Source organism: Truncatella angustata, assembly GCF_020726525.1.
Source record: "Truncatella angustata strain MPI-SDFR-AT-0073 chromosome Unknown BKA67scaffold_6, whole genome shotgun sequence".
Lineage (NCBI taxonomy): Eukaryota > Fungi > Ascomycota > Sordariomycetes > Amphisphaeriales > Sporocadaceae > Truncatella > Truncatella angustata.
Genome location: NW_025763386.1, coordinates 1,088,348 through 1,114,974, shown reverse-complemented (window position 1 = coordinate 1,114,974; position 26,627 = coordinate 1,088,348). Strand labels below are relative to the sequence as shown.

At 49.5% G+C, this 26,627-nt stretch overlaps 7 protein-coding genes across 7 annotated transcripts; 5 read left to right on the top strand and 2 right to left on the bottom strand.

Annotated features, from left to right (window-relative positions):
* Positions 1-680: 680 nt before the first annotated feature.
* On the top strand, positions 681-3,502 carry BKA67DRAFT_660579 (uncharacterized protein; the record flags this gene model as incomplete). Its single annotated transcript, XM_046107661.1, has 9 exons — positions 681-816; positions 1,196-1,271; positions 1,328-1,399; positions 1,456-1,839; positions 1,899-2,028; positions 2,086-2,176; positions 2,251-2,444; positions 2,503-2,814; positions 2,867-3,502. 9 exons carry the CDS (start codon positions 681-683, stop codon positions 3,500-3,502), a joined length of 2,031 nt encoding a protein of 676 aa, XP_045956070.1.
* Positions 3,503-5,133: 1,631 nt separating this feature from the next.
* BKA67DRAFT_338216 (uncharacterized protein) lies at positions 5,134-6,759 on the bottom strand. Its single transcript, XM_046096277.1, has 2 exons — positions 5,987-6,759; positions 5,134-5,908 (listed from the first exon to the last, which is right to left on the bottom strand). Exons 1-2 carry the CDS (start codon positions 6,651-6,653, stop codon positions 5,319-5,321), a joined length of 1,257 nt encoding a protein of 418 aa, XP_045956069.1. The 5' UTR covers positions 6,654-6,759; the 3' UTR covers positions 5,134-5,318.
* A 2,485-nt stretch (positions 6,760-9,244) lies between these two features.
* Positions 9,245-10,671, top strand: BKA67DRAFT_338172 (uncharacterized protein). The gene is made up of 4 exons (XM_046096275.1): positions 9,245-9,427; positions 9,545-9,676; positions 9,737-9,993; positions 10,063-10,671. Exons 2-4 carry the CDS (start codon positions 9,554-9,556, stop codon positions 10,580-10,582), a joined length of 900 nt encoding a protein of 299 aa, XP_045956068.1. The 5' UTR covers positions 9,245-9,427; positions 9,545-9,553; the 3' UTR covers positions 10,583-10,671.
* A 1,079-nt stretch (positions 10,672-11,750) lies between these two features.
* Positions 11,751-12,155, top strand: BKA67DRAFT_537645 (uncharacterized protein; the record flags this gene model as incomplete). Its single annotated transcript, XM_046100357.1, has 1 exon — positions 11,751-12,155. The coding sequence occupies one exon, from the start codon at positions 11,751-11,753 to the stop codon at positions 12,153-12,155; it is 405 nt and encodes a 134-aa protein (XP_045956067.1).
* Positions 12,156-12,637: 482 nt separating this feature from the next.
* BKA67DRAFT_637629 (uncharacterized protein) lies at positions 12,638-15,491 on the top strand. Its single transcript, XM_046105696.1, has 5 exons — positions 12,638-12,878; positions 12,944-13,023; positions 13,136-13,168; positions 13,661-14,005; positions 14,090-15,491. Exons 1-5 carry the CDS (start codon positions 12,817-12,819, stop codon positions 15,160-15,162), a joined length of 1,593 nt encoding a protein of 530 aa, XP_045956066.1. The 5' UTR covers positions 12,638-12,816; the 3' UTR covers positions 15,163-15,491.
* Positions 15,492-17,534: 2,043 nt separating this feature from the next.
* BKA67DRAFT_520658 (uncharacterized protein) lies at positions 17,535-20,547 on the top strand (the record flags this gene model as incomplete). The annotated part of the gene is made up of 2 exons (XM_046098202.1): positions 17,535-18,004; positions 18,078-20,547. The coding sequence occupies 2 exons, from the start codon at positions 17,535-17,537 to the stop codon at positions 20,545-20,547; spliced, it is 2,940 nt and encodes a 979-aa protein (XP_045956065.1).
* A 641-nt stretch (positions 20,548-21,188) lies between these two features.
* BKA67DRAFT_660573 (uncharacterized protein) lies at positions 21,189-26,416 on the bottom strand (the record flags this gene model as incomplete). The annotated part of the gene is made up of 2 exons (XM_046107660.1): positions 21,189-26,131; positions 26,182-26,416. 2 exons carry the CDS (start codon positions 26,414-26,416, stop codon positions 21,189-21,191), a joined length of 5,178 nt encoding a protein of 1,725 aa, XP_045956064.1.
* Between the last annotated feature and the right edge of the window lie 211 nt (positions 26,417-26,627).

Genomic DNA, 26,627 nt, shown 5'->3' with positions numbered 1-26,627 from the left:
AAGTTATGGCATATCTATAAGCGTGTTGTTCACCTTGGATTATACCTGATTTATTGAGCTCTATGCTTGACGATAATTTAGATGGCAATCGACATTGGAGAGATGTGAAGATGCTACTTAGAAGCGTGTCCTATTCTTCTGGATACCTAAATACTTAGCCTATGTGCTCGGTAAGGACTCGGGCTCGGACGGCACCTCCCTAAGGATTGGATCATTGTTCTTATTGGTGGTCATGAGATCGATTGTATCTTTCTCCGAGCGCTCTGCCAATTAATCTAATCTCTGGGTTTCGTATCAAACCAAGAAGGAGCTTGAGAGCTGAGAACTGAAGAACTCAAGAAGCTTGGGCCTTGCAAGCAGCATATTGTGTTCACCTGCTCAATGCAGATCCGATTGTTGCAGGCAGGAACCAATTATCCAACCTGAGGACCTGACTGGCTTCTGAAAATCTATTTAAGAAGCCTAACTTCTGGATCTTGGAACTAATCTTCCCTTCTTCACCCAACCTCAACATCAATTCGCATAGTCGTTTTGTTTGTTCCCGTTCGCCTGCGCGTTTTGTTTTTCGCGTCAGCGAACCAAATACTAATTATCTGCTTCAGCATTGCAAGCTTTTCCTGCTCGCCCAACTCCTTGATTTTTCAAATCGACTTTAGTACCATCAGCGTCAATCACCAACCATGGCTGATTCGTTCAAGGGTCGTCGGCCTGCCAGCACTCAAGGCACCCGCCGCCCTGATCACGGTGGTGTTTCAACCCAGCGAGGTGGTCTTACTTCGCCTAGTGCAATCTCCAGCTCGTCTGATGATGAGGAAGGTCAGTTATCTATTTTTATTTTTATTTTTATTTTTATTTTTATTTTTATTTTTATTTTTATTTTTATTTTTATTTTTATTCTTTTGGTCTTTTCTATATATATTCCCACCTCTCTACTAGAGGCATGGCCAAGTCATTACCTTTCTCTTTCAGCTCACCATACCCAACTGCAAATTGTGGGATCATTCTCGGTGCTCTTATGGCAAGCTACGGTGTTTATCATCAATATTTGTTAGAACGGCAGGGTCTCCGAACGACTGTGTGGCGAGGAAACCGTTAGCATTCCATAGCAATTCCCTTATCACAAAGGATATCCCATCTTCTGATTTATCCCAACTCACACTACGTATTGACGTATTAATATTAACGCTCATAATAGGTGGCGCCCCTCTTTATGCTGGCTTGCCTAATATTGGCAATCGTAACGCTTCGGGTAACGCTTCGGGTAACGCTATGTAAGTACTTAGATGTTGGTCGCTATTATAACATGAAACTAACTTAACATTTGAAGCTATGCTCCTCCCCACTTGCGTCAGTCTCAAGACTCTAGCTTAGGCCAGGATTTGGGCGGTAATGCTCTAAGGTTAGTTTACTGTTAAAGGAAAGTATCTCCTAGTTATTAACATATTGATAATACAGAACAGCTACTCGCTTCCAGCTTGGAAGTACCCCGGATGATAGCAACGTCTTCGAGGCCGCCAATGCTCGTGCTATTAATAGCGATCCTATCACCACCGATATGGGTGCCACCATTGTTCGATCTGAGCGTTCTGATGAGGCTACTCCTTGCGATGACAACATGTTATCACAAGCAAGCTCTTACTCTACAGGTCGAAACCGTCAGATCACTAGCGGTGCTTTGTTCGATAGCCCTATCCATCGACCATATCGTGGAACCTCGCCTCCTCTGATAGCTGCACTTGCCCTTCGCACAACCCCAACTGAGTCTAGCAACCGTCATCAAATTGGCGGTATCGATGCTCAGGTGTACTACTCACCTGGAGCTTGCGTTTTTGTCGCTAAGTTAGTTTTATCACATATTTTATACATCTTCTGCTAGAATTTGCTAATAATTATTTCAGCTTGCCTGAGGGCGTTGACGATACCCGTCTCGAAGCCGAAGTCACACGACAGTTCAGCCATTACGGCACAGTCTTCGTCAAGATCCGTCGCGATGCACGAAACATGCCCTTTGCCTTTTGTCAATTCACTGTAAGTATTTTGAAATCAGTCTATTACATCTCCATACTTACACTAATAATCTTGTAGGATGAAGCTGATGCCCAACAGGCATTATTTGATGGTCGAGGCCGTATTATCTACGGTCGTGCTTGCCGCACTGAGCGTGTTCGTGCTAATCGTAAGTACAAGGATTTTGCCAATTAAAAATTCGGCGATCCAAAGAGTTGGCAACCTTTACTAATAATAACATAGGTACCTATATCATGTACCGAACTGATGGCGATGATCTCGAGGAGGAAGATGCTAGACAGGGCCTGTACGATGCTGGATTTTTGCATCTCGAAAAGTGTGTGCAATTGCCTACTGAGATTCAGAACAAGCAGGGCCTGAGCCGTGCTGTCCTCGTTAAGCTGGAGAAATTCGACCCTACTAAGGAGTTGCATCAGGTAACTATACTTACAGGTTCGTCTCATAAGCCACGTAATCGCTAACCCTTTGCTTCAGGCTTTCAAAAACCACCACGAATTCCGCGTCATTACATACGATGAGCATAAGAACGCACAGGGACCAAAGCCTGACCCTGCTATGGTTTGGCTAAACCGTTACGAGGTCGATCGTCGCTCTATCTTTATTGGCAATCTTCCTAATTACGTTGAGGATCTTAGCGATCAACTTCGCCAACTCCTTGACGAGGTTGGCGATGTCGTCAACCTGCAGCTTATTACAAGAGAGTCGCGAACTGGTGGCGACCCACACATCTTTGGCTTTGCTGAGTTTACTCGACCTGATATGGCCGCACTCGCTGTCGATCGTCTGGTAAGAGTTTTTAAATTACATGTTGGGCAATACATGACTAATAATAGTATAGGGTGGTCGCACTCTATGGGGCCGCAATGTTCGGATTGAGCGTAAGGCTTCTCGCGATGTTCCCTCCCGCCAACACCAGCGCCTCACACCGTCAGCTCGAGCTCGCCTCGAGTACCAGAGCCCCAATCATCGCCAATTCGAGCATCATGACAATAGCCTGAACTCTCCAGAAACCCCTCTTCATTACAACACCCGCGACACCCTCCCGGTCTACCAATCTCCGGCTCGCCAGTCTCCCGCTTACCAGTCTAATACTAATACTCCAATGCCCGCCACTCTGGGCTGGAGCAATTCATACGGTCATCAAGACTGGTCCAGCCCGCCTCCATATTACACTACCTCGCCTTATGCCAACCTGCCTGGCTCGGCTGAGTATCAAGCTGCAACCCCTCAGATGCCGACTCCCTTTGCATCTCAGGCTATGGCAACACCCTACGGCTTGTTTCCGGCTTCCAACTACCAGTGGATGTCCCCATACATGACCGACCTCAACCTTGCGCCCTTGGCCTGGGCACAGGCTTATGGTCATTTCCCCACCAATGCTGGTGGTAGTGGTGAGGAGGAGGGTCCTGATACACCTACTCGCAACCGTGACCGTGGTGATGATGGTGCCCGCCAAGGTAATGACGAGGCTTAGGCGTAAGCTATGAACAATTGGCAAACACGATGACTGGCAAACAAAACGACTGGCAAACACAATGACTGGCAAAGACATATGGCTCGATTTCATGGTGATCACTCAGGCACATAACAGATAGCATAGGGAAGGGGCAGTTTCTAGTAGTAGATAGATACACTAGATAGAGGTATAATAAAGGCCATTCCCTATAACAAGTCCTTTCTCTCTTTCATAATGATGCTTCGTATAAGGAATGCGCACTGACTCATCCACCAAAGGGAAGACAAGATCAGTGTCTTTTTGAGAATCGCCTTCAATGCCTTGAAGCACTTTGGAACTGTGCTACGAGTCACGGTGATAGGTATAAGTTGCCTTTGTTCAAGGCCAGCTATCCGATAATTGATGGTTGCATCATCCTTCTACATCTGCTTCGATCACTTCTCCATATCTGCATAGCGTCCATCTTTGAGCTGAGCCTGAACGCTGTGGAGCAATAGGTGTAAATCCTGGCTCGGTCTCTGCCATCACGATATGAATGATTAAAGCAAGCAGCCAGATTGCTCTTATTCAATAGGATGATTTCTTATAACAGATTCGTCTGGGAACCTTCATTAAGCAGGTTTAACCCAAGGAATCGCCGAGGACTTTCTTACGCCATCGTACACTTCTGCATTCTACGTGCTTCTTGTTCTTTGGGCATCACTATTCTAGATGCATCATTTTCCCCTAGACGCTCTTGTTTTGGTGTGTCCCTATTCTTAGGCATTCTAATTCTCCAATTGCCATGCCATGCGTATAGCACAAAGGAAGTTTAGGACTCTTTTCGGCACTCTAAGAGACCACTAGGCACCATCATGGAACAAATACGAGAGAGGGCGAACCTGTTGCTCCTTAGCTCTGTTCGACAAGGTCGCATTCTGACACTGATGTGCTGAATTTATTTGTTGCAGCCTGGGCTGCAAATAAAGACTTGTATATCGTAAGCTGCTAAGAGAATGGTCACTTGCCATTTACTACTGAAATCAATCATGTATCTAGCAGGCTGAGCTCTCCTATGGCATGTACATCTAGCCGGCTATAACTACGCCTGATGGCAACTACAGTCCACGAATAAATCGCCGAGGTATTTCCTCCTATAGTAGTGCTTGACAGTCAGAGAGTCAGGTATGCTACCGTCTCTCGCAAACTGCAAAGACATCCATATACGTTAGCTGTGCTAATACTAATAGTCGATAGCTAATAAACATGTTGTTGGTAATTACTAACTGTCTTGGAACAAAGCCATCTGCGACAACTTGTGAAATTTGATTACTGTCATCTCTATCGAACATGATGAAGTTGAATGATCGTTACAGATAGTGTTCTGGAGCGCTGACTTGATATCTGCTAACAATAACACAAAAACCAAAACTTCAATTTCCTTGGTTACATCTATTGCACACTCAGTCATATCCTTCGTCCTCATTCTGACCTCAACTGGCAGAGATGCAACTATGATGAATTGGAAAGTTGAGTTACCTTCGAATATTAGAAAGTTCGCAAGGTAGCCGAAAACTCTTATTTTGGTTGCAGATTTTGGGTCAGGGCATTATTTCTGGCTGTCTTGATTCTTAAGCTGCTGTGATTAGCTCAAAACAATCGAAGATAGGTTTGAACCAAAAGAGCAAGAAATTTTTTCGATAGTGTACGCATCGAAGTGGTCGAATGCTCCCTAAAGTTATTGCCCAAACTTGAGCGCTGACAAGAATGAGACTGCTTGGATCCCGAATTCAAAATTGTGGAAACCGTGGTTCAAGTGGAAAGCCTTTGGGAACCTTGTTTATGACCTTGGGTTTCAAATCTCTTGGTATCTCAATTTGGGCAGGTTGCCAGATAGTGTGAACATTTCAGAACCGACAAGTGTCTGAAAAGCAATGCTCAGCAAGGGCGCCGCATGCTCCTCAATAGACATGAGGTCGGCCTGCTGGACAGAGATCTTTGGGAGCACAGTCTTTGGCTTGATTTCTTTGTGGTTAGACTCGATACCCATGAGCTTCTCAAAGTCTCGATGTGTATGCTCGTAAGATGCTTCATTGATGGATTTTCCAAGCATCTCTGTTCCTTCGTTCCATAGCGCATTGATCACAGCGCTTCGGGAAATGTGGTTTTTCTTGTTGTTGCCCATATGACTTGTACATTCGTCGGTGGAAGAGTTACGCTCTATTGTTGTAGCTGAGGGCTGCGTTTGAAAGTTAAAATTTGCCGGTAAAAGCCCTTGTTGATAATACACACGGGCCTCTTCTGCGGAGAGAGTGTCGACCATCTTGGAAGAGGAGTAGCCATCTGCGCGGAGGACTTCTCTGACTGATGAGAGGCACGTTCTCGAAGAGGTGACATTGCGAAGAGATGCCCGGTCCGACTCCAGAACGACTGCGGGAATAGCGTCTTGTCGCATCGTATGTGTGTTAGCCAGGGCTTCAACTATGCTCCCTTTTTCGACGGGCTCAGTGGGACATGACTTACGTTGGCGTAAGCCTGGAGGACCAGCTGTCAATGGCCGAGGAGCACCAGGTCCCCTGGATAAGATAGAGCTCGCCGTTGAGTCGTTGCGGTGTTCGGCTGTGCCATCTGACTGTAGCATGCTTGCTACAGAAATTTGATCCGAGTAGGCTCGCGTAGGTTGAAGCGGGGTTGAACGAGCGCGGGATAAGATTTTTTGAGCAATCTTTTGCTTAGGGTTCTCGTAGGAAGCCAAGTTGGTCAATGATTTGACCGACAACTGTTTCATGGATGTATGGTCATCCAAGTTCTCAGCTTCAATACGGGCGGCTTTGCTTGTCATGCTTGTCTCATCTTCTTTGTCAAGAGTTGCAGCTCTGGCTGAGATGATATTGACAAACGAAACACTCGAGGCGGTGAGACTTGAGCGATCCATGGTAGGGCTCATGGCACGATCCGTGTTTTGCCTGAGGGGAGAATAGTGTAGGGGTCGTGCATCAGCAGGAGGCGGCGACCGCATACCAGAACCCAAGGAAAACCCGGATGTTGGTGATGTCAGGAGCCCAAAGTCTACTGGCAATGGCCACTTGGCGGTTCGACCTCTGCGAGTGGGCGGTTGAAGAGGCGTGGTGTTTGTATTGGCAATGGAACCAACGGTAGTGTACTTGGGGGTTTCCTTCACTGTATCCATAATGAAATGAGGTTTATAGTTTTTGGTTCGAAACGGACTCAAGGAAAGACCGATGAGATGGGACCATGCAAAATTTCTCAGTAAACGGTCTGATGTATTCTGTTTTAAAAGGGTGATCTTCTACTGAATGACGTTGCGGGCTTGTGAGCTTGTCTTGGCCGTGAATGATGATGAGCGAGCGATAGCCGATACGAGAGGCACCTGCGACCGGGTTAAGATGTTAAAGAAACCCAAGGAATCTGACCAATGGGAGATACCAAATGGATCATCAGGGACTTCTCTTTTCCTTCCCCTTTGCAAGAAGAATGATGGTGCTGGCAGGGCGGTTTTGCACTACTCTTTATTCCCTGGAGAGCTGCAACAGCGTCACTGGATGGGATGAGGGATGATAAAAGCGTAAGTAAGTACATAGGCATAGTGATCGGAAAGATGCACCGGAAAGCACAGTCTGCAGTGGGGGTGATTTACTCGCCCGCAGTGCCTTCCAGAAGCTGATAATATGTTCAAATTGGCAGAGTAATTTCATGCCCGCTAAACAACACAAGTAGGGAACTGTAGAAACTCAAATAGTATACCTCGTTCGCTCTTTCTCCAGAGATGCTCTGCTACTTCTCTGCCCAGCTCCATCTCCTATCTCCTATATCATTTTCAACGGATTCAGAAACCGTGTCTACTTCCAGATATTGTTGTCTTCAATACCTGATATTATCAGAAGCAAGAACTTGTGCTGCACAATTCCCTCAAGTCAACCGCTCCCGCTGATGATGTGTCGAATGTTTCTACTCGAATCACTTGCATAACATTGCCTCACAACGTTCCATCGTGTCGCACCAGGTGGCTTTGGGGAATTTATGAGTGTGCTGCTCAAGCGAGCCCTGGCCAAGATCACTAATGAACGATAGAAATCAAGGTGAACGTTTTGGTGTGTGTTCTTGAATTTTCTCGTATACTATAGATTGCGCATAAGGGACGAGGCGAGTCGTGCCAAGCATATTACCCATTTCTTCGAACGCATCGTACTTATAACATGTCGTTGCTCCAATTTTCCCTGCTGACATGGTAGATGAGAACTTAACAGCAACTCCGCCGATGCCACCAGAAGATTGCGAAACACGATATGATGTGATAATCAAAACCTGGGGAAACGCCGTCTCTCTTGTAGGACAATGAAGGTGTGCGTAAGCGGCTGATAACCTGCTTCAGTGCCTACGCAATGCTATTCCAGTTTATCGACACCTACATTGATTGGATTCTGTAGGAAGTTCAGGATTTCGTTCTCCATGACAGTGTGATAACAGCGGATCGTGAGAAATCTTGTCGCATGCTCCCATCAACATCACGTCCAGAGAGCACCGACTGTGCTGTATAAACAATCAGACAAAGCGACTGAAGGTTACTCGTGCACTATGCTTGAAGTATAGTCCCAGTATTTGCACATCAGCCTGGCTGCTGGACGCTGAGGCTTCTCTAAATAGCAGACTAGATCCGCAGAACCTACCGAGACATTGGTGATCTCCAACACCATTCGAGCTTGGCATATTTGGCGAGACAGCTAACCCCCTAAGCTAAGCGCAACCATACTATCCGACGACTTACGGTGTTCTCTTGAATACTCGGAATCAGGGTCATTCAGGTATCACACTGACAAACAAGCTTACAAACATAAGGGTTTCACCTGGCTGCCGAATGTCGGCAACAGAGGGGCCCAGAATTGAAAGGAGATCGGACTGATAGTCTATCAGTTGCAATATTAATTACTCATCATCATGGCTCGTGGCCGACAAATGATCCCGATGAAACGGGTTTGCATAGACTCGGACACATGGCTTCAAGCCTCCAATGTCGAGTATGCAGTAATCGATTCCGACCAGCAACCGGGCATCGCCACAGGAGTTTAGTTGTTGGCTAGTCTCGTGGTGATATTGGTTCTCTAAGAAGAACCGCAGGAGGTACGTTCACTTGTCTCCTTGTTTACACGTACAACCCAATAATCAGGCTTGCGTAGTAAAAAGAGATCTTTGGTAAAGACGTTTGGCCATCTGCAGCCACCCCAATTAGTATGAACGCATCGGCATTATATCCAGTTGTGGAGAACGGTTTGAACCAAAGCTTCTTAGGCTCGCTCTGTTGTAGTACTGTTACGGTCGCGATGAGCCTGACCCAGTTTTGGACTTCAGTCACCCAGCAGTTGTTGCAATTGATGGATGGCATGGCCACCTACCCGAGTTGCAAATCTAATCATGCCGATAACAAGTGCCTAGCCCTCTTTCAAGATTGTCGGTACACTAGTTCATGCTTTTCCTTCTTCTCTTTTTTGCTCTTCATGCACGGGAACATTTGGATACGAGCAAGGTTGGGATTGTTCACTTATCCGAGTGCATTCGTGGGGCACACCTGACGCTATCTACTCTTTGTTCGGGGTTGAAGTCCACCCGGTGTGTTTGACAGGCCCAGGAGTTCGCTGGTTCCGCTAACATCCTGGCTCATTCGGGCTGCGAACCGAGCGGGAGAAACAAACTCTAAGTCCTAAAATAGGACTTATCAACTACTAACGTTATGTATGTCTGCCGTTACCGTCCCACGCATCTGAATACGTCAGAAGACGACGTTTCACAGAAACATTAAACTCGCCTCTGGTCCATGTTGGACACGTGGTGTTGTCTTAGTCAACTGCGGAGTCTCAGTTCGAGAGCAGTGCCTCACTAGAGGCAGGCGCTCCCCTGCGTCTTCATAGAGTTTGTCCGCGCAGCGTCCCTCCTCGCTCTCCGCTTTTGGTTTGTCTATCCACTAAGAATCTGTTGCTCTCGACCACTCCACTCAATACACGATCTCGCGCGCACCTCAGTCAGGTACCTTTGCTTCTTGTCTAATACTGTATCGAAATACCGAAGTTCGAGACTATGGACTACTCTCAGCAATATTACGGCGGTGGACAGCCGTACCAGTTCCTTGGGATCCCACCTCCAACCCCGTCACACTCACATTCGGCGCCGTCTGAGGAATTCAACCGACAATCTCCAACGGTTCGTCCTACCCTGGGTGCCGGGTTGATATCTGAGCGCTAACATGGCACGGAATGGCAGGACGTCTACGATCAATTCCAGAATTTTGAAAACTATCCGCAGTTCAATGGTAATCACAGTCAAGCGCAGGCTTTCCAACAAAGGCAGAACCCACCCACGCCACCTACGCAACAACTCAATACACGAAATCAGATGCAAGCAGAAATCTTGCCCGTCGCCAAGCCGGAGTCTGATCAAAATGCCCAAACCGGATCGAACTCGGACGATGAGGATATGACGCCTGCTCAGTCTCGTCGAAAAGCGCAAAATCGTGCAGCGTAAGCTTAGTCATGCTTCAACCAGTAGCTAGTATGGATGTACTTGGTTAACTGATGTCCAATACATAGCCAGCGTGCTTTTCGCGAGCGCAAAGAGCGCCACGTCAAGGAGCTCGAGGCCAAGGTCGCTTCTCTTGAAGCGGCTCAGCAACATACGTCTACAGAAAACGAAAAGCTCAAGCGCGATCTACAGAAGATGAGCACCGAAAACGAGATTTTGAGAGCGACGTCGAACATGAGGGAGAACGGCTCCATGAGTCCCGCCAGCAATCCTCCCACAACGACTGGCCCAATGCGCTTCAACCCAACAGACTTCTACTCGGAACTGCTGGCTAATCATACAAATAAAACCCCGAGCCATCGCGTCGTGGAATCGGAAAGTGGAGAGAAACTCCTTGCAGCTGGAGCGACATGGGATATGATTATCAACCACCCATCGTTCAAAAAAGGGCTTGTGGATGTGGGAGACGTGAGTGAGCGGCTCAAATCGCAAGCAAAGTGCGATGGTCAAGGCCCTGTCTTCGAGGAGTCAGCCATTCTGCAAGCTATTGAAGAGAGCGTGGCAAGTGGAAGCGATGAACTTTTATAAGTTCTTGTTCACAATGCCATACGACTGGCAACCTTGGAGGCAGTTACCGCTAATTTACCACGTTGTTATCACGCCATGACGGTCTTACGCAAGCATACGAATATACAAACACCATTATCATTGCAATCCTATAGCAACATTTTACACGACATTTGGATATTCGACAAACGCGGCGTTCTAGGAGTCCAAGATATTAAACGTCTTGTATCTGAAAGAAGCTGCGATAACGTTTTCAAGCGCAAATTTGCGAGAAATATCAAACCAAATACCGACTTCAAAACAAAGTCGGGAGTTTACGGCGTTTGGGGGAAGCTCATTGAAGACGATCCATGAACCGGAAAGGGCGTTTGCTTCAGGGTGTTCAAGGCGCAGGTTTTGCTTGACTATGCATCGTGACAGCATCTAGTCATGACATGGAGTATATATTTAAGTCGCACTTTTTATTCGAATCATTGCTACGTGTCGGAAGTGACAGCTCTAGCTTCGGTGATTCAAGACTGTCCAAAAGACGAGAAAAATATTAGAAGATAAGCCACACGCCAACAATATCGCCGTTGCCATATCAGTTACACATTCATACATCAGCCATTGCCACATAATCTTGTTAGGTACAGGTAGGTATCTCGTCGGGACTTGGAAGTGCTTGATATCAGACCGCGGTCCTGAGTACTGCTTCAGCGTTATTGACGATTGCTTGAGCGCTTTGGCATTTACTGGCGGTTATCGTATTTGAATTATACCTTTTTAACAACCAGATCCTGCTTGAGAAGCAGGACAGCCGCCGTTACTCCGAACCTTGTCTTGCCTAACCTATAGAATTATATAAGAAACACGGCACCTCGTAGTGTGGCCGAGGAGCGAGACGATCCACATGAGAACAGACAGTGGGGCAGTATGATAAGATCGCCAATGATTTCCCAGTCGCTCTTCGCGCATAGGATTAAGCCCCGTCATGGAGATCTATTTTAGAGCCGCTGTATCATGGCCCGGGGATAAACTGGAAAGGCCACGTACATAGAGTTAGAAGTATAAATGCATATATCGTTTGGCGGAAAATAAGAAAGAAAGAAAGAAAGAAAGAAAGAAAGAAAAAGAAGAAGAAAAGGAGGAAGGAAAAGTCCCCCACCATCTTGAAACTCTATTCGGTTGGTCAGACTTCACAGCTGTCATGACTTCAACACGAGAACAGCCAAAGCACATCCCCGTCGTTGTAGTTGGTATAACTCGGGATACTGCTCTAGCCGTCGGCAAAACATTCTTCGTCGATACACCTTACTTCGTGTCTGCCGCTCTGGACCTCACAGAATCTCCAGCTCCTTTCCAATACTCGCCTGCGAACTTGGCCGTGGTGCTGAACGCCCTGCACCCCAGGCCGCGGGCACTTGTCACCGGAACTGCCGTGCCGGATGACATGCTCCATGGAATCGTACAGGTATGGAATGACTATGTTGCAAATTGGAAGGTTGACGGTGTTTGGGTTGCTCTAAGCAAGACGCATCCGTCTACCGGACCGCCGCCGCCAGGTACCGGCGAGGAGATGATGAAGCAGTTAGGGGAGAAGTTCGAGTCATGAGGGAACATCTATTATGTAACAAACACATATATCTGTGGATCTGACATGTAGTGTCAAGTTGACGGAACGGCTTGCGATGATACCAGACATATTTTACAACGCTCATAACGATACTAGTGAACGTTTTGTACACTCCCCTTCAAGTTCTTGATCAGCCCATATGGGGCCATGGTATGCACCACTTGGGCGACGTCTCCGCATATATATTTGTGATGGGTTTCGTTTTCTAAAACCAGGTGAGCAATTGCAAATTTGGAGTTCTCTCGTGATCTTCTAAGAAATCGGTACCACAAAACAATTTTACATGTACAAGTCTGCAAGGGAACATACAAAGGTAGGCCAAGCAAAGACGGGCAGGACGGGAGCGTCCCAGCGGAGCGGTTCTCGGTCTTCTCGCACCCCCCACTCAACGTAACGCGCGAACCGGATAGCGTCATGGGTATTAATGGTCCCCCGCGCTATTGATGCACTTGACACAAGCGACGACCAGGTTCATTTTCCGCAAATTTTCATCTGCTCACTCCAAAGAGACTACATATTGACTTTTTCTTGTCAGCATTAATACGCTGTGTGCGCTTACTTGACGGAAGACGTCTCTCAACTCGATATATGTTTCTTCGTTACCCGGCTGATACTCGAATCCTGTCCCGAAACCGAAGAGATGGGCCAACCATCGTTCCAGGCATCTAATGCCATTATATATGTGACCTATGGAGCATTCCTGTAAAACTGATCCGAAATTCGTATCAACATGACGAGCGGCGCAGCTTTTGCTGACATCTTTATAGTGTACTGGGAACGGCGCTCGCGTGGAAGATGAGGAATCAGTCAAAGGCTGACTTCCTTTCCGGAAACAGAACTCAGTCGGGTTAGAAACACAACAAGGAACCGAGGAATTGAACTCTGATGCGTTCAGCGTCAATGATACCTTCCTGGTTCTCGTGGTCCCCATCTCGAACGACACTAACTTATTCTCATAGCTTTCCCGCTGGCCCTGAACTTTATCGCGGCTGGTGAGTTCCCGCGGGCCATTGTGCTCACATGAAGCGTGTCTTTTTGACGTCACGAGCGGTGGCACTATCGCACGACCACTCGATATATCGAGTCGACACTCAATTGTCCCGATTACCATGCAGGCTGCACCGTACGCAGCATAGTATGGCGTTTGAGTATGAGCTTGCAACTGACACTTAGGTTCGTACCCACCGATCAACAGGACTCGTCCTTCTCTATTTTCTGCATGCCAAGATATTGGTTGCAGCTATAGAGAGGAACGAGACTGTGGCTCACTACGGGCGCTGAGTTGACGCGGACACGCCATGATCCAACCCCTCCTGTCCATGCTCTGGGCTGTGTGGGGAGATGATGGGTTCCGCAACAACAAAGCTGAGATTGTACCGTAAATACTCGATCAAGTTAATGCTTGCGTGGGAAATGTGCTGCCGCTTCGATCAAAACCCCTCCCCCATCTTGGTTCATATGTACTGACTTTAACATGCAATCAGCCATGGGATCTGGCATTTTGTTCTCGTACCCGCAATTGGCCACATTGGCTGGTGTACAAGGTCTACTTGTCTATGCCCTGGCCTCAGCTCTGCCCCTGATGGTATTTGCTGCCCTGGGCCCAATCATTCGAAAGAAGTGTCCTGAGGGTTTTGTCCTTACCGAATGGGTGAAGCAACGATATGGAGTGGTTACGGCTCTGTACTTGAGTGCCCTGACACTGCTCACCCTTTTCCTCTACATGGTGTCTGAGCTTTCGGCCATCGGACAGGTCGTCACGGCCTTGACCGGTCTGGACGGATTGCCAGTGCTTATTGTTGAATGCCTTGTCACGACTGTTTACACTTGTAAGTCTTCGTCTGCTCGGCTTCTGTTTATATCCATGTAGACGGGGGTCGATTTAAATAGAAACACACTGACGAGTACTGCAGCGCTTGGAGGCTTCAAAATTTCCTTCATTACCGACAACATCCAAGGAGCTATGATTGTGGCTCTTATAATAATTGCTACCATCACTGTTGGCGTCAAGACTGAGATTAAGCCGGAGCTGATCGACTCCTCTGGCCTTCTTAACTCTAGCCTGATCGGATGGCAGCTGGTTTACATCCTGCCCGTCGCCATTCTCACCAACGATTTCTTCTTGTCCAACTTCTGGCTGCGGACATTTGCTTCCAAAACGGACAAGGACTTGTGGATCGGCGTCTCGATTGCCATGGTCGTGATTCTGATCACCCTGACTCTCGTCGGATGTACTGGTTTGGTTGCTGCATGGTCAGGAGCCTACGATCCTACCGTCGATGAGGATGGTTCTGTCGCTTTCTTCCTGCTCCTGGAGCAGCTACCCAACTGGGTTGTCGGCATTGTACTTGTCATGTCGATCGCTCTCAGCACTGCATCGTTTGACTCACTTCAGTCGGCTATGGTTTCCAGTGCCTCGAACGACCTGTTCCGCAATCGACTCAACACCTGGTGGATCCGCGGCGCTGTGGTATTGATCATTGTTCCTGTCGTCATCTTGGCCTTGAAAGCTCCCAGCATCCTGCAGATCTACCTCATCTCCGATCTGCTCTCAGCCGCCACTATTCCAGTCCTGATGCTAGGTCTCAGTGACAGGTTCTACTGGTGGCGCGGTTTCGAGGTGCTTGTTGGTGGTCTCGGCGGTATACTGACTGTGTTCATATTTGGAGCAATCTACTACGACAGTGCGCAGCAGGGTGCCGAGCTCATTCTTCTCGAGCAGGGTCTCTACACGGGCGACTGGGGTGCCTTTGGCGCCTTCGTCGCCGCGCCCGTCGGCGGTCTACTCTGGGGGTTTGGTGCCCTAGGTCTGCGACTAGCCTTCCACCTTGTCCGGGCCAAGATGACGGGCCGACGCTTCGACGCACTTGATCGCCCGTTCCCGGGGCCCTCACACCAGAGGCACGAGGACGACGACATGGCTGCCGTTACGAGCGATCGGGAGACTATCGCTATCAACACAAAGGTCACTGGAAAGTTCTTCTAAGCGGCCCTCGTTCGCCTGTTGTGGCATTTGAAGACCAGGCTTTTCTGACTGCGTCTCGATCTACGGACCGCAGTCGTTGTTAAGCGTTGGTGGCGTGGGTTGATTGGCCGGTTTGAAGGGGGCCAGAAAACATGGGGTTGAGTTGTCGAGCACTTTGGGGAGGCTCACTGTTGGGCATGAGGATAACGGGTTACCGATGTCTAGGAACTACACTGCAAGCATCCTGTGTGGTTTGCAAGGATACTCTGGGCGTTTGTGGCATGTTGTTTATAAGTGTCGGTGTGGTTGTTATGTATATTGAAGAAAACAATAAAATTGTGACCACAGGACTCGCCTTCAGGATTGTGAAACCGATACTACTAAGCGTCTACGAGGCAGCATATCCATCAGGAGTGAAATGAACTTGACATGGAGAAACCCATCATTGTCTTATTATTCATTTCGAGTTGTTCTATAACAGACATTGATTTATGTAGACTTTGTAATAAGCAGAGGCCTAAGGTGGGGATGCCAATATTGGGGACCTGATATAGGATTGTTTGGCTCACCTGCCCCCAAGCCACCCACAGCCCACAGCCACTCCCTTGCCTAGTTGCGGTGACTATGTACTTGAAGCTGTCGCGCTGAGGTTGGCCTAGAAGTTGCGTCTCCTTGGGTGATCTCACTTTAAATCTGATACAACCCTCCCTGATCGTAAAACGAGCCTCCCTTTGCTGAACGAATCCCTGTACAGATGTTTTCTTCTTTTCCTCTTTTTCTTCTTCGATTTTTTATTAGTATTTTATTGAAATTTTCTTTTAGTCATCATTGTTAGATGAGTAGGCTTCTGCTAGGCCTGTAGCTGGATGATTGCCCGGGAAGTCATCACTACTTGGCGGAACTTTAGGCGTACTTCTTATATTGAGGCTTCCTTCATGGACGAATCCTTAGAATGCCATCACATATCATTACCGTCTTCTGCGTTTCCAAGTATTGAGACGCTTGCAGAGAATTGGCATCTGACACCAATGCTGAGCCAGAGCAACTCAAGCGTCGTCCATTTGACGTCAGATGCATCAATCGAGCATCGGATCTGGTAGCTTGCTAATATAATAGTGGTGTAAGGCAAATATTAGCATCATTCAATGGGTTGTATCTATGGTGCGAATAGTGCGACGAGGAGCAGGTTCTCTCTTTACCTAATGGTTAGGGTACCGTTATGGAGTCGCAAGTCAGCGGGTATTTCGGGCGGCGACACGCCTATAGCATGGCAGCATGGCACGCACCTTTTCTGCTTGTGAGCCACTAACTCAAGCTGAGGTTAGTCAAGTTAAAAATAACAATAAAAATAAAAGCCTACATAACCCCGTACACATCGAATGATGGCCAATTTAACTTCGAAGCAGATATGCATGTATGATTTCTCACTGCATGTGTCTATTTTCACTTGGTGCACATTTGGGGGCCCAGCTCCAGCTTAGGCTTAGAGCAGCGTGGCCCATACTTGCGAGGTGGCTCGCTGGGTGTCGGTGACGTCGTTAACCGAGACCATCCAAGGCGATGAATATTTGCCCGGGAGGCAGGTGTACTTAGACTTCTCTCGGGACCATCACGAGATCCTGGTGGACAGATAGGTAAATGTGCAGAGCACATGGCTCGCGAGAAGGAGCTAACCTCACTGTATACCACGTATGAAATGAATTCTTGGCGAAACCTTGCGCGCAAGGGATGATGACGGTGGCAGAGATAGAGATATGTACACTAGACTAGGTTAGAGGTAGAATTACCCCACAATTCGGCATCCCATCAACTAATTACCCTTGCAAGCGGGTGGCTCCCTCTGACGTTTTGTTTGCAGGTGGACAGATGGGCAGCTTTCCGGGCTTACAGTAAGTAACTAGTTACAGCCAGCAGCCAGTAAGTTATTGACCTGGTGCCACAGCACTCGCTGCGGGTGCTTACAGTAGACCTACCTTACCTCAGGTTAGCTGAACGAGCCACCCAAGTACAGGACGGTAGCAGTAACTTGGCGAGTCCCGCTGGGGCGCATCGGCTCCTTCTCGTCCTCATTCGCGTTCGGGGCCAGCTTTCTCAACAAATCAACATCAACCCGAGACACGGGCTTTTGCAAGTTATTTACCTATACGAGGTTTTTCGTTTTCTCTCTCTTTTCTCTTTCGCGACAGCACTTCCCTTGCGCCCCTTTGCCTACTCTAGGACTCGGCTCCATCGGTACGAGAATAATGCTCTCTCAAGTACACCTAATCGATAAGACATAACCATCCACCCACTTCCCATGCTCTCCGAGACCGTCTGTTCCTGTCTCTGCTCGTACTCCAGCACGGCAGAATCGCTTCCTGCTAGCTGTTCCACACATGTTATGTACCGGAGCCATGGGCAGCTGGGCCGCATTCCTCTTGGCCTACCTTCTAGGTGGTGTCACCTTCATCCCGCTGGCCCTGGCAATAGCCTGGTTCACTCTGCCTCAGATCGAGACCGCCGTCAGCGAAACACCACGTAGCGGCGACGATATCGTACAGCCGGGCGATGACACCAAGGATCTGGACCAAGCCCGGAAGGAAGAGAAGGGCGAGTCGAAACAGAAATATGCAAAAACCACCGACGTGGCGGCGGGATACTTTGCAGTATGCCGAGAGTACACCCCCATGGGCATCAACGCAAAGCCCATCGAGCGCGCAACACCCGTCGGCTCCGCCACTGTCGCCGCCCCCAGCCGGAGCGTATACCAAACCATGTACCAGAGCATCTTCGACAGAAAACAGACCGCCGGTCCCTTGGAGGGCAACGGTGGCGCCAATGTCAGGCCTAAGCGGGCAGGCAATGTGTTTTACGTTGTACTTAGGTTCGTGGCCGGCAACGTGCAATGCGCACATGCATCGTGCTGCTTTCCATTCGCTAATCTTTGGTCTTCACAGGCACGGGCATCTCATGCTGTTCGACGACGACGAGCAACTCGAAGTACGACATGTAGTTTCCCTCGCCCACCACGATGTGAGCATATACTCGGGGGGAGACAACACCCCCGAGGGCGAACTCTTCATCAAGAGAAATGCGTTATGTCTGTCGAGGAAGATAGATGGACCCGAGTCGCCGGACATCCAGATATCCAAGCCCTTCTTCCTCTTCTGCGAGAACTGTTCCGCCAAAGAGGACTTCTACTTCGCCCTGCTGAGGAACCAGGAGCATGTACTCGGAGCGGCGAACAAGGCACCCGAGCCCCTGCAATTTGAGGTCAAGAACATCATTTCACTGGTGCAACGACTTCACTCGAGTGAAGAACATATGCAGACGAGGTGGCTCAACGCACTCATCGGCCGCATCTTTCTTGCTATCTATAAGACCAAAGATATCGAGAACCTCATTCGCGAAAAGATCACCAAGAAGATATCTCGTGTCAAGCGCCCCAGCATCCTCTCCAAGATCGCCATACAAAAGATTGACACGGGAGATTCGGCCCCCTTTATCACAAACCCGCGTCTGAAGGACCTCACGGTCGAAGGAGAATGGGGCATGGAAGCCGATGTCAAGTACACCGGCAACTTCCGGCTCGAAGTGGCTGCCACCGTCAAAATCGATCTTGGATCCCGCTTCAAGACTAGAGAGGTCAACCTTGTACTTGCCGTGGTTTTGAAGAAGCTAGAGGGGCATTTGCTTTTCAAGGTCAAACCCCCGCCGAGTAACCGTCTTTGGTTTTCTTTTCAGACGATGCCCAAAATGGAAATGACGATAGAGCCTATTGTGAGCTCGAGGCAGATCACCTACACTGTGATATTGCGCCAGATTGAGAACCGAATCAAGGAGGTGGTCGCCGAGACCCTGGTTCTGCCCATGTGGGATGACATGCCGTTCTTCAAGACAGAGCACAAACAATGGCGTGGCGGTATCTTCGAGGGCGACGATGCCGTTCAACACTCAGAGGACTATGAGGAAATTGCTGCCATGCTTGGTGACGTCGAGGAAGTCTCGCACATCGAAGAGACGGGCATGCCAACGTCCCCAGATCTGTCCGAGCTGCCCCTGGTGGAGAAGAGTCATAGTGTCCCGTCTCTAGAAACGACACAGCCGGCCGGTTTCTGGGGCAGAAAAGGCAATGCAATGAAGGCTGCACTAGCCAGTTCCCCCGCTGCTTCGGCCTCGACAACAGCACTCGATTCTAAGAACGGGTCGCCAGGTGCCGAGACACCACCACGACCAATCCGCGCTGGCTCCTTTTCCACTTCCACCCCGACCATTAGCACAGACTCCATACATGCTGACGCTTTCAAACCTTCCGCAACACCTCCTGACCGAGATGATGCAGCAAGTGTCATGGCCAGCCTTGCCGCAACCTACGAAAAAGGGTCTCCGGCCCCAGCACCGGGAAGCACACCGACACGGCCTACGTCCGCCAAGCAGTCATCAAGTGCATCGTCTTCAAATGAAGCACTAGAAACTGTGCCACGGACCGAGTCAACACCTACTGGTCCAGGACGTCGCAATACTGCTTCATCTGTTGAAAGTACCGGCAGTGAAACGAGTTTCGGCAACTCCTCCGCCCGATCTGCGAGGGCGTCGATAAAGAGTAGTACCGGCTCAGTGAAGACGGGCCTCTTCACACGTAGAGATACTTCCATGTCGACTAATTCTACAAACACCACCCCGGAGCAGAAACGCAACACTCTGGCTGCTGTCTCAAAGGCTGCAGCTACGGCAAAGCAGTGGGGTTGGAATGCTATGCAACGTCGTGCCGAAAACGCAGCAAATAATCACAAGCTTTCCGATCCTCCAGCTGTAGACCTGAATCAGCCTATGGGACGTGGCCAGCCACTACCTCCGCCAGGTATGCCACTTCCAGGGCCAGCTAGAGGCTCTAAGGTTACCCCTATCGCGGTACCGAAGCGGAAGCCTATACCTCCTCCAAATCTACCTGCCAAGAATGGAGCAGCCAACAACCATGAGGCGAAGAACGAACGCAGGCCGGTGCCTCCCCCTCCTTTGCCTAGGAGAAGACGAGTATCGGAGGCTCACGGAGACGACATGACCGAGGAACATGTTCTGGTCGTAGAAGCACCAGCTGACTCGGAGCCCAACACACCTTTGCGTGAGACGCACGAACAAGATATCGCGCCATCTTATGTACAGCCTTGGGTGGAGGACAATGAAGAGCTGGACATGTCAGGTGGTCACTCGACGCCCCATGAACCAGTCTCTGTATCGACCAAGGTGTCTCATGAGAAGTCAAATTTACACTCCGCGTCAAACAATCAGAGCAATCATCAAAGCAACCACTGCGGCGGAATCAGAGAAGAAGAAGAAGACGAGGACGAGTACTCGAGCTGGTTAGATAATCCGGAATTTGTGGCAGAGGGCCAGGATGCTGCCATCACGGCGGGCCAAACACATTAAAGCCCTGTATTGGCAGATTGCATATATTTATCGGCGTCTGGGAGGTGGGTACATCAAGAAACATGAAATACCCCAATCAGCATGTTTCTCATACAACGGAGTTTTTTCTTTTTCTTTTCTTCTTGTTTCGCATCGAAGACATGAGGTTGGGAAGGACAACCGGGCTTGCTTAGTCGGATCTCTAGGTTGTGGTAGAGTAGCAAATCAATGGCACTTATAGGCTACGATTGGGCTTTGCCTGTGATTTGGCTTGTTCTGTGAAACACCGGCGAAGCTGTGCCCAGGACCGAGAGGCTTTATTTAAACTGCGCTTCTAGATCATTATCTTAGGGTTTCTTATGGCGCATTCTGCGGCTCTCTCTCATATGCCGTCTTGCTCGGCTCCCTTGAGAGCTTGCCGGTTTGTCGCATCGCCCTTGGCTTACTGTTCGAGCGAGAGAATAACACGCCTTTCACAGCAGTGCGTGCCCAGCCAGAGGGTTCGGTGAAGTTTCATCGAAACGGTTCACGGCCTTGAATTTCAGATCGCGCCAGGCTGGTCTACATCTTACCCAACACCATGCCATGCTCCCTTCCATGTAACTAGTATGCAAATATCCCCGGCTGTCCACCCAGCACCAACACCGACGATAGCCGTCTGGCTACCATTCCAGATCCCGCCTCTCGACTTCCTCGAGCAGGTGCCTCACGGCCGGCTCCACCAGGCCCCTCTCCGTCCGGTACCTGGCGGCCTGCTTCATGCGCGTGTAGAACACGGGGCAGTCCTTGGAGTCGCACGGGACGTGGTCGAGCGGGGCGAGGCCGGCGCAGCTCCTGCATACGCTCAGGACGTCGAGGAGCTTGTTCTCCTCGGCGGCGAGCCGGCCCTGCAGCTTCAGCAGGCTGGCCGGCGCGCTGGCCAGACACCTCTCGCAGACGGGGCCGCCATCGTAGTCATTGTTATTATTATTGTTGTTGTTCTTGGTCTTGGTCTTCTTGCTGCAGACGATGCAGGCGGCAGCCCTCATGTAGGACTCGAGAGTCCTCTTCTTGGGCAAGAGGGTGCCGGCGCCGGTACCGACGCCGCCCTGCTCGACGCGGTGGATGCGCTGGATCTTGGGCATCTCGTCGTACCAGCTCCTGATGTTGGCGCCTACGAGGTTGAAGATGCGCTCGAGGGGCGGGATGAGGTTCTTGGAGATGTAGTACTCCGAGTCTAGCTGCAGGTGCGAGCTGGCCAGCAAGTCCTCGGGGGCCACGCAGCGGTCTATCAGCCTCGCGCCCGGCCCGCCCGTCACCACCACGTACGGCACCCGCTCGCCGTACTGCGGCTCCGCGCGGGCGTCCTCGAGCATCCTCTTGGTGCTGATCATCGCTCCCGGCGGGGGCGGGCCCTTGTCGCTGTACGTGCCCAGCTTGACCTCCTTGGCGAAGCAGAAATCCTGGATGGAGACGGCACCGCGCATGATCTTCTCGCATTGTTTCTGGAAGTAAGCTTTCACCTGACTCAGATCTGCTGTCTCAAAAAGCATCTTGAGGGCCTTCTCCTCGATCATCTGCTCGGCCGGTGTGCCATCTCTCCGGACCGTTTCTATACCCTTGGCATCAAAGTCCGGTATGGCCTGATCTCGCGACTCGTACTTATATCCAACATAGCGTTTCTTGGCAAGCAGCACACAAGGATGGTAAACCTTCTCAAACTTGAGCTTGATGGGACGTGGGCTGATGTCTGTAATCGTTTTGGCGATCTCATTGCCAACATCGAAAGCCTGGTCTTTCGTCCTGCCCGGGAGATAGATGAATAGACTGTCCGTATCACCGTATACAACCTCAGCTTTCCATTTCTCGACGGAATGGATCAGGGCAACAGCACGTTCCAGCGTCTCTCGTCCGGTTTGAACAATACTATCGGCAATCTCTGAGCAGGGCATACGTCCTGAGAACGAAGCGGAAGTGTAGCCATACGTGACGTTGGCAAGAAGCTTGAGGGCCAGCTGTCTATTGTTGAGAAGTTGCTGGAGTGTTTTGTCTTGCTTGTCTTGTTTCATGCCGCTCTTCACCATGACTCTCGTCTCCAGGATTTCTCCAAGCATCTTGGCCAACAATGACTTTCGCACCTCCGGCTTACAGTACATGATCCCATTTGGTGCAATGTTGACGTAATCCTTCACCAGTTCCAAAAGCCTTTCTTGACGTTTGTAATCGGTGAAGCCCATCTTGCTGGAGCCTCGCCAGTTGACAATGCGACCCAGAAATGTTGAATAGCAGTAATTGTATGCAATCATCACGCTAGGGTACAGACTCTGGAAGTCAAGTACCAAAAGCGGGCTGTTGTAGAAAGCACTTTGCGGTTCCATGACAAGCGGGAGGCACTCGAGTGCATTCTGACCACCAACCTGTTTACGATCAGGCGACACAAGCATAAAGTTTTCAGGCTTTGCAATTCGAAACATGATGGACTCGACCTTGAACTGGGAGCCACGTGAGAAAACAGAGAAGAAATCTACTCCGAGCAGTCGAGCTTGCTCGCTCGTACGTGCGATTAACTCATTTGCGTCCAGGATTTCGATGTCTAGTTTGGTGCGTGTCGTGTAGTATCGCAGTATTTTGCTCAGGTCCCGAGGCTTGCCACTGAGATACCAATCGCTCAGTGTTCTCCAAGAATAATGCGGGACGCGACGGTGCAACAGATGCCATGTCACGTTTTCCATTGTATACTGAAGCAAGTTGAGTTCGCCTCTCAAAGCCCTCCAGATATTGATCATGTGACGACCAGTGACTCGGATCGTCGACGTCGTGTTGAAGCCCCATTTATCAGCGTCTTTGCCAAATCTGCCGAACGATTGCGACTTCATCCGGGAGAACTCATCGCATAGGTTGTAGTCGTACTTAAATCTGGCGCGCTCAATAAGATAGCCCCAGGAACTACCGTGGACTTCGTATCCTGTAAGAATATCGGGGTCATGGTTGCGCACGATCTCTACCATTCGCACCATGAGGTCTAGCTCTGAAATTTCTTCAATGACCTCAATCTGGGTCTGCTTTTGCATCTTGCGTGTTAAAACTCCATCCTCAGACAAGACGATGATGCCGGACTGGATATCTGAAGAAGCATTGTCTCCGGCTGCAAGATGCTGGTCAGATTTGGAGCACCAGAAGATGCATTGAACTTCGTCCTCTTCCGGGTTTGGCACCAGCCTTCCCCGGGTATTAACATGAATTTCCAAGCTCATTGTACTCATGTATTGTGCCTCGAATTGAACGCTAGTTGACGCCTTCTTCTGTGAATACTTGAACTTCCTCGGCGTGGCACCTTCAATCTGGGAGAGATACTGCTTCAACTCTGAATCTTGGATCTGAATACTGGTTCCACCATGAGGCGCAACAACCTGTTGCTGTTCATCCCACCATTTCTCGACCACGGCAAAGGTTGGGGGTGGCTCTGCAAATTCCCAACTCCTCAGAGTACATTCGCGACGACGCTTGAGGTACATCTGCTTATCTGTGCTTCTTGGGCCCAAGTTCTCGGGCTTGATACCGAACGTGGCAGGGGAAGCCCCCGTCGCATCGAAGTCCGGAAGGTAAGGGAGCGTGTTACTTCTAAGCCGAAACTCCTTACCGGCATATTCTCGTAACCGTATCGGCACGTCTTTATCGTTGCTATAATAGGCATCTTGATAGATGACATTTGGTCGGCCATCATCATGGATCGTAGAAATGACTTCGTTAGTTGAAGGGGCAGAAGCCGCGAAGACGAAAAACTGGGTGTTTGGCCTTGAAGGACAGCCAATATCAACGGCTTTTCTCGTTTGCACATCCTTTATGGTGCTGCCACTCGAATTGGAAGAGCCTCTTTTCGTAGCCTCAGAAGATGTTGTGGCTGAGTTGTCTATTGCTGTCGCGATTGGATCAAAAGCAACTTGCTTCTTTAGCAAGCCTTCTTGACTTGGCTGTGAGCTGGAATGCTGAGTCTGCTGGCTTAACCGCAGCTGCGTGCTTGGGTCATGCGGATTCTTGACCACCGCAGCAAAGCTCTTGATATTACCAGACCTCGGCTTCCCAATTGAAGTCTGTGAAGATGATGGATGATCCACATTCTGACTGGAGAGTCTATAGTCCGCAGATGTCTCGGGATCAGGTTGTTTTTGACCGGATTTATGATGGCTGCTATCAAATGTATCAAAGGCAAACTCCACACGGCGACGCTTAACATCGTGGTCTTCATCTGCAGGAGTCCCAGGGCGCTTTGAGACATCCCTGGATGGTTCATGATCTTCTGCAAGTTGTTTGACTTTGCTCACGAGTCCTTTCTGTAGGGCCGCAGATCTCAATCTGTCTGAAATAGGAATATGAGAAAGCCTGCCTGTCATAAGAGAACTTGCGTAGACACCATCTGGTGATACCATCGGTGTAAAGTAGCTATGACTTTCACCGCTGAGATTTCCTGAAGATTTTGATGTGGAAACGTCTCCCAGCCTGTTGGCAGAACTTTTAGTCGTCGTGTTATTAGACGACCGATCCTCGGTGCCGGCCTTGACTTCTTTCAAAAGTCTGCTTTCTTCCTTCAAGTGCGTGAGTGTCCCTTCGTCAGAATCCTCTGGGAACATGCCGTCATCGGGCCTACTGGTATCCAGGATGCGATCATCGTCGACAACAATACTGCCAGGCAGCGGCTCCTCATCCTCGGCGAAGAATCCCGATAAACCTAGTGCAGGCGCTAGGTTTTCCGGATGCAAATCCTCCACAGATTGCAGCATTGTTTTCACGGTGTTCTCTAGTGGCGTTGTTGCGACGAAATTGTCAAAAGTTACCACGCTGCCATCGCTTTGACGGCTTTCCCCTTCAACGAGCTCGCGGATCTGTTCTCTGTATTCGTCTTCGTGAATCCACCCTGGTGTGTGGGTATTGCGCGGATCTGCAGACATGGAAACCAGCACCTCAGGCGGGAAAGGACTGCTCCCAGAAGCTGGGTTGACCATACGGCGTTTCCGGCGTTTCGTCTCGTCTTTCCAAAGGCCGGCCATACTTGCAACGAGCTTCATGTCAGCAGGTAGCGGGTTGTGCATCTCGGTAAAGTCGTGGTGAAGCTGCCGTTCTTTGATGTCATGCCGGTTCAAGATATCTTGAACACATATGTCAACCTCGATCGAGCAGTGGCTGACGCGAGGCAGTTCGGCATCATCGGTGATGCAAGCCACCGAAACCGACTGGCTGTGCCAAAGATGTGTTGTTTCTTCGTCGTCGTCATGCTGGGGTACTGGAGCCCGGAAGCAGACTTTGCTGGCTTTGATATAGTCGCACCCATAAAGATTATAGTCGGCCATGAACTGTAGCAGGTATTGTAGATGTGCCTCGTATGGCTGAAAGCTGCGCTTCATGATGACTCCCTGTTGAAGCAGTTCGGCCAATCTGGTCATGACCAAGGGAGTGAGCATATAGATCTTCAGGTAGAAGCGGTATCCGACGTGGTAGCCATAGAAGGGAACAGCTTTGCAGAGAGTAATTCTTGCCACAAATTTGGGGTTCTCGGCGTATGCATTGCGGCGATAGCTCACTGCCAGAGCATGGTCAATGGACAGGTGAAGCCGGTATATATAAGCACCAACTGAGAAGAACATTAGAGGAGATATGGCGAGTCTCAAAATGGCGACGTACCATCGTCTGGTTTCAAACTGCCATTGTACTCGATGTATAAGTAAGGGAAAGCACCATGGATATGAGCGCAGACTTTTTGACCGGTCTCAGTTGAACCGAAAACGCGGACAACAGGAAGCTTTGGTCCCTTGTTGAGTTGCGAAGGGCGGGCATCATTTCGTAGCACGGGGTCATATCTGGATGGGATGGCCTGATAATGGTCGATGCAGTTCAACCGCACTCGAAAGACGTCCATGATGAACTGTGCATGGTGGCATGGAACATGTGACCTGCTAGCCTTCCATCAAAAGACGTGGGACTGCATCTGTGATGGCAGATGGGATCAAGATTTTGAAACCTTGGACAAGGCAAACGCGATCCAAACTGGTGGAAAAATTCCAACCAAGGGTATATTCAAACAGTCGCGGTATGAAGCTCGGAAGACGCGATCTCTTTAATTGAAGTTG

Excerpts from the sequence above, each read along its gene's own strand:
- BKA67DRAFT_338172 (XM_046096275.1), top strand. The coding sequence starts at position 9,554 with ATGGACTACTCTCAGCAATATTACGGCGGTGGACAGCCGTACCAGTTC. Across the intron at positions 9,677-9,736 it reads TCAACCGACAATCTCCAACG|GACGTCTACGATCAATTCCA; the intron begins GTTCGTCCTACC and ends ACGGAATGGCAG. Across the intron at positions 9,994-10,062 it reads AAAGCGCAAAATCGTGCAGC|CCAGCGTGCTTTTCGCGAGC; the intron begins GTAAGCTTAGTC and ends TCCAATACATAG.
- BKA67DRAFT_637629 (XM_046105696.1), top strand. The coding sequence starts at position 12,817 with ATGGGCCAACCATCGTTCCAGGCATCTAATGCCATTATATATGTGACC. Across the intron at positions 12,879-12,943 it reads GTGACCTATGGAGCATTCCT|TGTACTGGGAACGGCGCTCG; the intron begins GTAAAACTGATC and ends ACATCTTTATAG. Across the intron at positions 13,169-13,660 it reads CCTGAACTTTATCGCGGCTG|CCATGGGATCTGGCATTTTG; the intron begins GTGAGTTCCCGC and ends ACATGCAATCAG.
- BKA67DRAFT_338216 (XM_046096277.1), bottom strand. The coding sequence starts at position 6,653 with ATGGATACAGTGAAGGAAACCCCCAAGTACACTACCGTTGGTTCCATT. Across the intron at positions 5,909-5,986 it reads TCCTCCAGGCTTACGCCAAC|ACGCTATTCCCGCAGTCGTT; the intron begins GTAAGTCATGTC and ends CGATGCGACAAG.